Source organism: Balaenoptera acutorostrata, chromosome 4, assembly GCF_949987535.1.
Source record: "Balaenoptera acutorostrata chromosome 4, mBalAcu1.1, whole genome shotgun sequence".
In the NCBI taxonomy this organism is placed as follows: domain Eukaryota; kingdom Metazoa; phylum Chordata; class Mammalia; order Artiodactyla; family Balaenopteridae; genus Balaenoptera; species Balaenoptera acutorostrata.
This window is the reverse complement of record NC_080067.1, coordinates 14,977,283-14,990,836: the sequence shown is the minus strand read 5'-3', so window position 1 is coordinate 14,990,836 and position 13,554 is coordinate 14,977,283. Positions and strand designations below refer to the sequence as shown.

The window sequence follows — 13,554 nt, the reverse complement described above, 5'->3', positions numbered from 1 at the left end:
GTTCTGTATAATGTATTTAAAAAGACAAAAACTATCAAATATAAAGGATTAACCAGCCTGTCAGTAAGAAAAAAGTGAAAGCTTCACAGTGTTGAGTTAAGGGTCAATAAGAAAAAAATAAACATAGTGGGAACAGGGACTCAGAACATTAACATCTGTAGTTTAATGTAACTGTTTCATTAAGAAAAAGAAGAGAGAAATTTAGTGTATTAACATGAAATGGTTCTTACCAATGCTTCTGTAAGAAGTTCTGTTCTGTGTTCTGTAGAAAATTTTAATGTTTCTGACTTTTTTCCACTGCCTTTACGAAATGTGAGGTTGAACTCTGTTCCTTGTCCTTTTCCAACAGGGCTGATGCTGCAAATGTCTCCATAAGGCCACTAACAAAAAGGAAGGAATTCTTTCAACTTGTGCTATACTATGGGGAAATGCGACACTTATTTTTACTACTTTAATTTCACAATCACTGATTAAATGAGAAAATTTTACAAAACAGTATTGAGGTCTAGAAACGGTTTTGTCTTACAGTAATTCTATAAAACAAACTTTCAAAAGTTTTCAGTCATCAGAGACAATAAAGAAGTCCTATCCGTTTTCCAACTTCAATGATTGATGACATTAATCCAAAGCAATTAAAATACATAGATGTGAAAAGAACTGGGGAATAGCATTTTATGATTACCTACAAATGTGTTAAAAACAGCAACAAAAAGAAGAATCTGTAAAACATACCTAATTTAGAATTAAAATAAACTAGAATATATTTATGTTTACTTATCCATATTCACATTAGTCTTGCCTTTATAGACAGTAACCTTACTTTCATGACAAGTATTTTCCAACCACTGCACTTGTGACTTATGTATGCCTGTATTACAGTAACAATGCTGCCTTTAAAATTATAAAGAATTTACAAATTTTACATTAAAAAGACTGCTGTAATCAACAGTAACATATTAAAATGTTATACCCCTTAGAGCCTAGAAATAAGCACACACATGCCCCCTTTATTTATGTTTGGTCCTGAGCACTGAGCATTATATAAGCATATTAATCTTTTTCAGATTTGACACTTCTATCCTAAAGTACTGATTTCAGGCAGGGAGTCATGGGTCAGGTTTTAACCTGGCTTTTAAAATTCAAATGGAGTTCAAACACCTAATAACTTCTAACATAATTACCTGATTTGTTACTTCTAAGGTATTGGGATTATATGTAGTAATCGCGTGGGTTCCAACTGAAAAGACACGCTTATACCTACAAAGGAAGTACTTAAGTTTAGTCTTAAATAAAAGAAACATTTTATAACAAAATACATATAACACAAAAGGAACATTTCAATAAATAAATAGAAATGTGTTAACTGATTAATGTGACTAAATATATCTTCGTTTTATATTCTCACATTTTTAATGTTCTGAAATGCTACTGGTATCAAGACCCACCCATCACTCATTTTACTGTGAAACAATAAGATCCTTAAGTAGAAAAGTAAAACCTATGCAAGCAATCTTGTGCTGTTAGTATACATGAAGTTAGCAAATCACTGCCAGAGGATGCCAAAAGAATCTAAATGGGAAAATTTTATTTAAAAAAAAAGACACTGTACACTACTAATTGTTTCAAAATATCCTTTCGACAAGAACATGATGCAAATGAAGGAAAAGCTATGGTCTACAACTGGTCTGTCACACTCCTATTCTGGAATCTAAATAATTTCTATTTAAGCAACTACCTATTACATTTAAGTGTTGCAATTTTATAGAAGTAGGAAGGCTACATCACAGACAAGCAATTTTCACTTCTCACTTCACTTCCTTCACTTAAAGCAACATATCTGAAGGAGAAAAACCATTTGGGTATCAGTAATCCTTTAGAAGAGAGAGCAATTCATAATGATAAAAGTGGAAACTGAATTAGAAAAATTTATTTAAAACTGAAGAATTAGCTCTTTGGAAATAAAATAATAAAATAGGTCTAAGAAAATACAAAAACAAAATCAGGAATAAAAGAATTTATAACCATAGACACAGAAGAAAAAAAATGATGTGTGTAAGTCCGTGCTGATAAATTTGAAAATTAAGAATAAATCAACCCCTGTATAGAAGAATTTAAGAAAGCTGCAAACAATTACACCCTACAAAAGTACCAAGGCTCAAACAAGGAGATGAAATCTTAAAGGAACAGGTAAATCCTATGCTTCTTAAAATGTTCCAGGAAACAGACTAAGGACAGCTTCTCAATTCTTTCAGTGATACTAAAATCTGGTAAGACAATACAAAAAAGAAAAAAAATACACCGATCTATTTTTAAATAAATACTATCAATATGAATCAAATGGCATATTAAAATAGTAATACACCATGACCAAAGACAGTCATTTTAGGAAAACAGTTGAATATCAGAAAAATGTATTAATTGATCATATTTATTGAAATATCTATTTGTATTTTAATAAGAGATTTTTAAATGATCAAAAATGGATGTTAAACACAATCAGATGCTTTTTTTATATGTATGGAAAAGACTGTGTTTTTCTGCTTTAAACTACTAATACAGTAAAAAGGCATACATTACCTTAATCCAGCAGCCACTAGCTGACTCAAGGGTCACACACTAGGAGTATTCCCATTAAGATCAAGAGAGCTCTTTCACATTTTAATTTCCCTATTATTTCTTCTAATCATTATATTATATAATAAAAATGATGAAATTTCCATTTTGGGGAAAAATGATAGATTCTATTCATCTTTACCATATTGCTATATTACAAATATTTCTCCCTAATTTCATAAGTCTAAAGTGGAATGGGAAACTAAAGAATGAGAGCCCTTCCTTTTAACATAAAAACATTCATTTGCTGCTTTCTAAAGTGGGGAGAAGTTGAAGGATTGGTGAAGTGGATGAGGATTTATCTAAACAGATAAAAAGTCTCAAAGCTTCAGAGGCTTAATCAATTAATGGGAACAAAGAAAAACAAAGAAAATCTTATTAAAGCAATATTTGCCTCAGAAGATTGCACAATGAAATCAAATGTATGACAGAAATATGAATTCATGAATTCTAACTTTCAGAATCATCTTGAGAGTCAAACATGCCAATTTTTGTTTTTGTAAAATTTTTATTGGAGTATAGTTGATTTACAATGTTGTTAGTTGCAGGTGTACAGCAAAGTGAATCAGTTATACATATACATATATCCAATTTTTTTAAGATTCTTTTCCCATATAGGCCATTACAGAGTATTGAGTAGAATTCCCTGTGCCAGAAGAGAGAGCAATTAGAAGAGCTAGCATAGTAGGTCCTTATTAGTTATCTATTTTATATATAGTAGTGTGTATATGTCAATCCCAATCTTCCAATTTATCCCTCCCCCCCTTAACCCCTGGTAAACATAAGTTTGTTTTCTATATCTTTGACTCTATTTCTGTTTTGTAAATGAGTTCATTTCAAACATGACAATTTTTATAATCCTGAAATGAAACTACAGAACTTATTTATTTTACTCTGGAAGCAAAAGCGTAAGAATTAAATGCCTGAAATGTTCCAAATGTCAACTGATGTTGTCATATTCAAAATCTTAGAGGATCTCAGTTAAGAAAATATCCTTTTCAATTCTATACTAATCTCCTCCACACAATGAAGCCCTTTCTAATTTCTAACATTTTTCTCATGTAACTTTTTCATCCTGATTAGTGCCATGCAAAAGAACTTTCCAAAATGATGGAAACGTTCTGTATCTACACTGTCCAATTAGGTAGCTCTATTGACCACTTGAAATGTGGCTAATGAGCAACTGAATTCTAAATTTTATTTAAACTTAAATAGCCATGCATGTTTAGTGGCTACCATATTGGAGAGAACACAATCTAGATCCTGCAGCAAAAGGATGCTGGAGTGAAGTGCCCAAAGTACTGTCATGACTGGTAAACTCAGAGCTATCTTTCAGATAAATACAGAGCTCTAAAGCCTTCCTAAGAAGAGAGTTGTAAGAAAATTCTCAGGAGAATTCCCTTCCATTCCCCTTTTTTCCCCTTCCTTTCTTCTAAGAGTTCCCCATGCCTCTCTCCTCTAGAATGGCTGCTGGACTACTCTTTAACGTTAGGGCAAATACTTCTAAGTCATTTAAAACCTTTATAAGCAGCCCTAAACCTTCAAAGAGTACCTAAAAAGCCCCTTGGAGATCAGATTTAGAGATTAAAATCTGAATGAGCTCACATGTATGGTATGTTAGTTATACCTGCAACTTAAGGTTTTTCTCTTAACTTTTACTTTCACTAAGTCACTGGTGTCTTAAGTCATAAAGAATAGACAAATACTCCATAAATTCAAGGAGGTAAATGTCTTCCTTATCTTTGAAACTCTAACTCCTAGCATAGTACCCAGCACTGCATAAAGCCAGGTGCTCAATAAATGTTTATCCAATAGCTAAACAGACCAATCCATGCATTCAGATCTATGACTCTAAGCAAGAGTTTACTCTTGCTTTTAAAACACAATATAAATCAGACAGCAATTAACAGCACACCAATTTTTTTCTTCATAACCACTGTGACATCAGGAAAAGACTAAGTTCGTATCTTTAGGAAGAAAATACATTTTATTCACTATCTGCAATGAGAAATTGCCATTTTAATTTTTTTTTTAATAATTTTTATTGAAATATAGTTGATTTGCAATGTTGTGGGTTTTTTGTTTGTTTTTTTGGCTGCATTGGGTCTTCATTGCTGTGCGAGGCCTTTCTCTAGTGGCAGCGAGCAGGGACTACTCTTCGTTGTGGTGCGCGGGCTTCTCATTGCAGTGGCTTCTCTTGTTGTGGAGCACGGGCTCCAGGCGCGAGGGCTTCAGTTGTTGTGAAGCGTGGGCTCAGTAGTTGTGGTGCGCCAGCTCAGTAGTTGTGACACATGGGCTTAGTTGCTCTGCGGCATGTGGGACCTTCCGGAACCAGGGCTCGAACCCGTGTCCCCTGCATTGGCAGGCGGATCTTAACCACTGCACCACCAGGGAAGTCCATGAAATTGCCCTTTTTAAATCCTAATAATTTAATTTGCAGTTCTGTGGGTCTGAGATGAATCTGTTGGCTCATTCTTAAAAAGTATCATACTGAAAACAAGTTCTTATTACAAAATATACAGCTATATAAAATCAACTACAAAAGGAATAAAGACTAAAGTAGACAAAATGAGAAATATATGACAGATGATGCCATACACATGATGAAATGTGAAAGCAAACACCTTTGCCCCCAATGAAATTAATATTCATTATTAATATTAATGAAATTAATATTCATTAGTAAATATATAATATTCAATATATTTACTGCACTTGTTTCCTTTTCTTCAGGAACTAAAGCTACACACATCATTAAATGCCAGTAGGGAGTAGGCATTTCTTCCACTCCTTAAGTTTTCTTAACTCACAGATTTATTCTAATGTGATAGCCTATTAAGAAATGATTTACATTACCCATTAACTATAAGGTTATTTAGAATCAGGAAACTAATGATACTCAAATAAATTAAAAAGTGTTTGAGACAACTGCTTTCTGTATTGGGGCATTTTGCTCCCATAGCAAATGGTGATAAAGAACTGGGTGATAAGAACAAAAGATGTGCTAACAATAGTGCTGATAAGATAAGAAAGATCATCTGACAGGAAAGCAAGACCGCTGAAGCAAAAGCTGGGGATGTACTCCAGTTTCGGATTTTGATAAGTGATGTTCAGGTTTCTTAACAGGCAGATTAAATTTATATTAACTTACATGAAAACAAACACACTCTTGTATTAATTCCTGCAAATAAAAATGTTATGCCATTCTTAAACCTTCTAGTCCTTATGAATATTGCTTTCTTCTTTTAAACAACTTTTTATATCACGATTTTTTCCCATATGGCAATTTTTTTGGGGGGGGGAGAAAAAACTAATACGTTAGATCAGATACTGCATATTAAGTATTATCATGGATTGACCCAATATTAAATGAGCACAGTGTGCTGGGTTGAATGGTATGGCAGTGAATAAGAGTCCCTTAAAGACCTAGTTTCCTCTGGGCAGACATTTTGTTTGTTATTTAGTTAACTAATTCAGAAATTAATCTGAAATAAACTTCAAAGTAGTAAGAGCTAAGATACTTGTCAGTCATTGTATGAAAGTTTATTTTGGATTTGAATTTCTTAACTAGCTTATATCAATTAGGCATGTACAATAGTATCAAGAGAAAGAGATATTACAAAAATATTGGCCACCATCACAATGTCATACCCTTCTGCACAGAAATTCATATTATTAAGTTCTCTCAAAATAGAGAAAATTAAACATTACTTTTTTGTAAGGTACAGAAAAAGCTTGTGCTTATTATAAAATAATGGTTCTCAAATTTCTTGGGATAATAAAACCTTTGTGTGTTACTTTTAAACTTAAGATCCTCAATCCTTTCAGTGGACAGTCTATGCAACAGGTCTCAAATAAGCCAAACACATCTAATCAGAGCTGGAAGACAGCTTTTATGTTACCTTGTCTAGTCCTCGTAACATACAGCTCAAACCCTTATAGTACCCTGAGTAAAGTTGGCTACTTTTAGTAGTTGACGACTACTGGTACGAGGGAACCAACTAACCTTCCCTAAAAGTAATTCTATTTGTTTTCCAGTACTGCAGATATTGACTGTTGTTCCTTAGTTCTAAGCCAATATATACTTCCCCACAAATTTCACCCTCTGGTCCAAGTTCTGTCTTTCAGCTTCATATGAAGTATACCTAATTTTTCTGCCAATAAGACTTTCAGTGTGAATTCTTTCCTAGGTTGAACACCTAGGTGCCTCAACCATTTAAAAGTAAGATCTGGGGGCTTCCCTGGTGGAGCAGTGGCTAAGAATCTGCCTGCCAACGCAGCGGGCATGGGTTTGAGCCCTGGTCCGGGAAGATCCCACATGCCGCGGAGCAACTCAGCCCGTGCGCCACAACTACTGAGCCTGTGCTCTAGAGCCCGCAAGCCATTACTGAGCCCGTGTGCCACAACTACTGAAGCCCGTGTGCCTAGAGCCTGTGCTCTGCAACAAGAAAAGTCACCACAGTGAGAAGCTCGCGCACCGCAACGAAGAGTAGCCCCTGCTGGCCGCAACTAGAGGAAGCCTGTGCACAGCAACAAAGACCCAACACAGCCAAAAATAAAATAAACAAAATAAATAAACAAATAAAAAGATTTGGACACCAATTTCTAGAAGGCTTTAGAATTCTCACAGAATCTAGAGTTTTTCCTTTTATTATTAAAAGCTTGAGAATCTAGTTACTTGAACTAAATCTTAGCCCATCAGATAACGTAACTAGGGATAACTGAAGTGCAAGGTTTCTCAGAGTTAAGAGGTCAATGGTAAGCACTCTTACAGTTAAGCCCATCAGCTCTGGAGTCACACTGCCTGGGTTCAAATACTGTTTAAACTGTTCACTTACTGTGTATCCTCTGATAACTTGCTTAACCCCTCTAAGCTTCAGTTTCCGCATCTGAAAGATGTGGATAATATGCATACTTAGCTCATAATGTGAGAATTAAATAATCCATGTAAAGTTCTTGTCACTTAGTGCTTATAATCAGTAAATGTTATTCTTATTGCACTTATTCTGTTGATTGAATAATGGGGGGGAGGGTTCAACACTCCACTAGTCACTGAACTAATTATTATTAGTATCATATGTTTCAAGTATCCATGACTGCTGAATTCATATTTAAAATACAGAACAAAATTAATTGATCATTCATCTCATTATATTACCGGGATACTCCATTCTGGTCAAACTCCACTTGAAAGATGAGTTTCACCTGAGAGGGCTCATTTACATTAGAAGTTGTATTCCTCAGAAAAGAGAAAAAAGGAATGTATAGGAAACATTCTGCGGTAACTCAGTGAGAAAATGTCCCATTTCTAATTAAAGGGCATCCCATGAAATGTAGTATTTTAAGGACTTATTTTCTGTGATGCAGGGTTCATATTTTTTCCAGCTCAGATGGAGCTTTCTTTTTTTTTTTTTTTTATTTAATATGGACTATTTTGTAACTAGTTCTGTGATTTTTTTTTTTAAATTAACAGCTACTTTATTTATTTATTTATTTTTAGCTGTGTTGGGTCTTCGTTTCGTGCAAGAGCTTTCTCTAGTTGCGGCAAGCGGGGGCCACTCTTCATCGTGGTACGGGGGCCACTCTTCACCATGGTGCGCGGGCCTCTCACTATCGCGGCCCCTCCCGTTGTGGGGCACAGGCTCCAGACGCGCAGGCTCAGCAGCTGTGGCTCACGGGCCCAGTTGCTCCGCGGCATGTGGGATCTTCCCAGACCAGGGCTCGAACCCGTGTCCCCTGCATTAGCAGGCAGATTCTCAACCACTGCACCACCAGGGAAGCCCCGGAGCTTTCTTTTAAACAGGCTTTTTTAGAGCAGTTTTAGGTTCACAATAATATTAAGCAGAAGGTACAAAGATTCCCAGTATACTCCCTGTCCACACCCATGCACAGCCTCCCCCATTATCAACAAGCCCCACCAGAGTGATACATTTGTTACAACTGGTGAACCTACACTGACACATCATTATCCAACAAAATCCACAGTTTACATTAGAGTTCACTCTTGGTGCCTTACATTCTATGGTTTGGACCAAAGTATAATGACATGTATCCACCATTACAGTATCATACAGTAGTTTCGCTGTCCTAAAAATCCTCTGAGCTCTGCCTATTCATCCTTCCCTCCCTGCTAAACCTTGAAAGCCACGATCTTTTTACTGTCTCCAAAGTTTTGCCTTTTCCACAATGTCATATACTGCAGTTGGAATCATACAGCACGTAGCCTTTTCAGATTGGCTTCTTTCACTTAATATTATTATGCATTTAAGTTTCCTCCATGTCTCTTCATGACTTGATGGTTCATTTTTTTTAGTGCTGAATAATACTCATTGTCTGCATGTACTACAGTTTACTCATTCACCTACTGAAAGACATCTTGGTTGTTTTCAAGTTTCGGTAATTATGAATAAAACTGCTATCAACATCTGTGTGGACATAAGTTTTCAACTCCTTTGGGTAAACTGAGTGTAACTGCTGGATCATACGGTAAGAGAACGTTGAGTGTTGTAAGAAACCACCAAACTATTTTCCAAAGCGGCTATACCATTTTGTATTTCCACCAGCAATAAATGAGATTTCCTGTTGCTTCACATCCTCACCAGCATTTGGAGTTGTCAGTGTTCTGGATTTTGGCCATTCCAGTAGATGTGTAGTGGTATCTCTACATTTGCATGCATTTCTCTGAATTATTTGCCATCTGTATATTTTCTTTTCTTTTTTTTTTTTTGGCTGTGCCGCACAGCATGTGGGATCTTAGTTCCCCGACCAGGGATCGAACCCGTGCCCCCTGCAGTGGAAGTGTGAAGTCCTAACCACTGGACTGCCAGGGAATTCCCTGAATATTTTCTTTGGTGAGGTCTCTGTTAAGATCTTTGGCTCATTTTTTAATCGAGTTGTTTGTCTTCTTATTGTTGAGGGTTAAGGGTTCTTTGTATAACAGTGCTTTATAAAATATGTCTTTTGCAAATATTTTCTCCCAGCTTGTCTTTACATTCTCTTGATAGTGTCTTTCACAAAGCAGAAGTTTTCAACTTTAATGCAGTCCAACTTATTAATTCATTTTTTTCATGGCTAATGTATTTGGTGTTGTATCTAAAAAGTCATCACCAAACCCAAGGTCATCTAGATTTCCTCGCATGTTATCTTCTTGGAGTTTTATAATTTTACATTTCACACTTAGGTCTGTGATCCATTTTGAGTTAATTTTGTGAAGGATGTAGAATCTATGCCTAGATTCATTTTGTTGCATGTGGATGTCCAGGTGTTCGAGTATCATTTGTTGAAAAGAGAAGTATCATTTGTTGGAAAGACTCTTTGCTCCTAAAACTAGCTTTTAATAGAGCATTGTGTGTAAAATATAAAATTCCTAGCAGATGTGATCCTATTTGCACTTGAAAGATATTCAAATACCAGACTGCTTGATAATAAGCACAAAGAGATGTACAAAGAAAACACAAAGAGAATTCAGGATGGATGCATGTGAGGTTTAGAGGCTGGCAGGGTCAAGGACTAAAATCAACAAAGCAGGGGAAAAAACCCCCAGGTTTCCTAGAGTTATCAGAGTTGGTGAGATGTGTAAATGCCAGGCAGCTAAAGAGAAGAGTCTCTCTTCTCTTGTAGGATTCTATTCCTACATTATAAGAAAGGTATGAGAAATTCACTAGCTTCCCTTTCCCTCAACTCTTCTCTCAATTTCCTGTATCTAGTCATTACACAGGCTCTCTATGAATGTAGTGGGCATCTGCCAATGAATTTCATAGACTGATTATGATATATCCCAATGTACTGCAGTTAAAATCCTGTTCAGATACTAAAATGCTACTTTTAAATTCAGAGCATTTGCTACAATTAATGTATGCAAATATTAAAGTGATCCACAGGTAGATTTTACATGTAATTTCCATCCAGAAAAAAATTAAGTACCTAATTTTCAACATTACTGTGAAGTTTTCCATAGTGAATCTGCATTTCAGCTTTAACTGAAATGTATGCATCTTCCTTCCTATCAGAAATGACTTGCCAGGTCAAAAAGGAAACTTTGTTCTTTCATGAAAGAAAAGTGCTTTTTACCACTGAAATCTCCTCCCTCTTCCTGCTCCTTCCAGACAAAGATATAATTTAACTGTGTATTTTACAAGTGGGAAAATGATAAACACAGCAGAAAGTCTACTTTGCCAGCCAAGGGGTGAAGAGACCTTAATCATTAAAAACACTAGCGGCCGCAATGTAAACATATGAAAACTATTACAAAGGTAAAATGAAATAGGTCACATGAATATCCCCAAGGGAAATATCTGGAGAGGTTATCTTTAATTTAGGTATATTAAGATAAAGAAAAATATTTGTCCATCTTTACTGTCACTATCAATAACATTTTTCTAAAATGTTGGGGTTGAGTTGGAATCTCTTAAAACTGAGGCCCTAAAACCCCAAAATCACGTGCAAAATTTGTTGCATATAGATATGTTTCTAGAGAGAAGGTTCAAATAGCAACTCTGAAACAACAGAAAATTTTTAATATTGACCATTTATTTTTTTCATAAGACCAACGAGAAATACTTTAAACTTAGATTAGAATTGGCTACATAAAGTAAGTAATATAATAAAAGATTCAGTGCCACATAATAATGTATATAACCTAATGAAATGATTCATTATCTGGAAAATGTAGTACCTTTCAAGAAGAAGTTAAAAGCTTCAAGGTGTGTACACTGAAAGCAACAAAATACTGTTGAAAGAAATTTTAAAAGATTTCAGTGTTAAGACATCCCATGTTTGTGGATCAGAAGACTTAACATTCTTAAGGTGGCGATACTCCCCTAATTGATCTATAGATTCAATGCAATCCGTATCAAAATCCCAGTTGCCTTTTTTGTAAAATTGATACTGACTCTAAGATTCATTTGGAAATGCAAGAGACCCAGAAAAGCCAACATAATTTGAAAATAAACAAAGTTGGAACCTGAAACTTTCTAGTTTTGAAACCTAGTACAAAGCTACAGTAATTAAGACAATATGGTTCTGGGAATTCCCTGGCAGTCCAGTGGTTAGGACTCAGCACTTTCACTGCCATGGGCCTAGGTTTGATCCCTTGTCAGGGGAACTAAAACCCCACAAGCTGTGTGGCACGGCCAAAAAAAACCAAAAAAAAACAATATGGTTCTGCCATAACGGTAGGCAAGGCATATAGATCAATGGAATGGAATTGAAAATTCAGGAATAAACTTTTAAGGTCAATTGATTTTTGACAAGGTTGTCAAAACAGTTCAATGGGGAAAGAATAGTTTTTTCAACAAATGGTGCTGGGATAACTAGATATCCACATGCAAAAGAATAAAGCTGGATCCCTACTTCCCACTGCACACAAAAATTAACCCAAAATCAAAATTATAAAACTCTTAGAAGAAAACATAGGAATAAATCTTTGAGACCTTGGATTAGGTAATGGCTTCTTAGATGTGACACCAAAAGCACAAATGGCAATAGAAAAAAATAGATTGGATTCATCAAAATTTCATCAAAATTAAAACCTTTGTGCTTCAAAGCATACCATCAAGAAAGTGAAATGACAACCCACTGAACAGGAGGGTTGCAAATCATACCTCTATAAGGGAGTTGTATTCATGATACATAAAGAACTTATGCAACTCAACAACAGAAGAATAAACAACTCAATTAAAAACTGGGTAAATGATTTGAATAGACATTTCATGAAATATACACAAAATGGCCAATAAGCACATGAAAAGATACTCAACATCTTAGTCATTAGGGAAATGCAAATCAAAACCACAATGAGATACCACTTCATATGCACTAGGATGGCTAAAATGAAAAGAAAGACAATAAGAAGTGTTGGTAAGGATGTGGAGAAATTGGAATCCTCATACATTGATGGGAGGATTATAAAATGCTGCAGCCACTTTGGAAAACAGTTTGACTGTTCCTCAAAAAGTTAAACATGGAGTTACCATATAATTCTATGTAACTCCATATACTGGGTTGGCCAAAAAGTTCGTTTGGGTGTTTGGTAAGATGTTACGGAAAAACCCCAATGAACTCTGGCCAACCCAATACCATCAATTCCACTCCTAGGTATATACCCAAGAGAGATGGAAATATAGATTCACCCATAAACTTGTATGTGTTATAACAGCACTATTCTATTCATAATAGTAAAAAAGTAGAAACACTATAAATGTCCATCAACAGATGAATGGATAAATAAAATGTGGCAATATCCATACAATAGATTTGGCAATAAAAAGAAATGAAGTACTAACACACGCTACAACGTGGATAAACCTTGAAAACATGCTAAGTGAAAGAAGATAGTCACAAAAGATCACATATTGGATGAGTCCATTTATATGTGATGTCCTAAATAGGCAATACAGAGACAAAAAATAGATTAGTGGGTGCCAGATGCAGGGGAGAGGGGAGGAATTGCTAATATATTTAGAGGAGTATTTTTGAGGGGTGAGGAAAGTGTTCTATAAATAGTTAGTGGTGATGGTTCACAACTCTACAAATACACTAAAAAGCCACGGAATTGTACACCTAAAAAGAGTGAGTTTTATGTTAAGTAAATTATATCAATAAAGCTGCTATAAAAACAAAGCAAAAAAGTTTCAAGGTGTGAATGATGGAGGTAAGGAATTATGCTCGGAGCACAGAAATAGTTCTGCTCCAAATAATTACAAAAAAGGAAAGAAAAAAAAGGATTGTTTTAAGTCACAGTCATTACTAAGAACATTAAAAGTTTTTCCAGGTGACCACAATTACTGATAAGCTCACAAAGCAAAAAGTATTACTGGAAGTTTGTTCTTTAGAATTAATTCAACAGTATGCTATAATTGTATTAAAAAGCAAAAGCTATATTATGATGATTAGAGCAATTTAACTCTTGAGGAAAAAATAAAGATCATTTAAATATACAAC

At 35.1% G+C, this 13,554-nt stretch overlaps 1 protein-coding gene across 5 annotated transcripts in view; it reads right to left on the bottom strand.

The window, feature by feature from the left end:
- Positions 1–13,554, bottom strand: part of DNAJC13 (DnaJ heat shock protein family (Hsp40) member C13) — a 124,700-nt gene that overhangs the window by 84,196 nt on the left and 26,950 nt on the right. For all 5 annotated transcript variants that reach the window (XR_450889.3, XM_057545165.1, XM_007180932.3 and 2 more), the window contains 2 exons: positions 1,182–1,257; positions 231–380 (listed from right to left, as the gene is read on the bottom strand). Coding sequence is in view for 4 of the 5 variants with exons in the window: in XM_057545165.1 (XP_057401148.1) it covers positions 231–380; positions 1,182–1,257 (226 nt within the window). In the remaining variant the exon portion in view is untranslated. The remainder of the gene's footprint in view (positions 1–230; positions 381–1,181; positions 1,258–13,554) is intronic.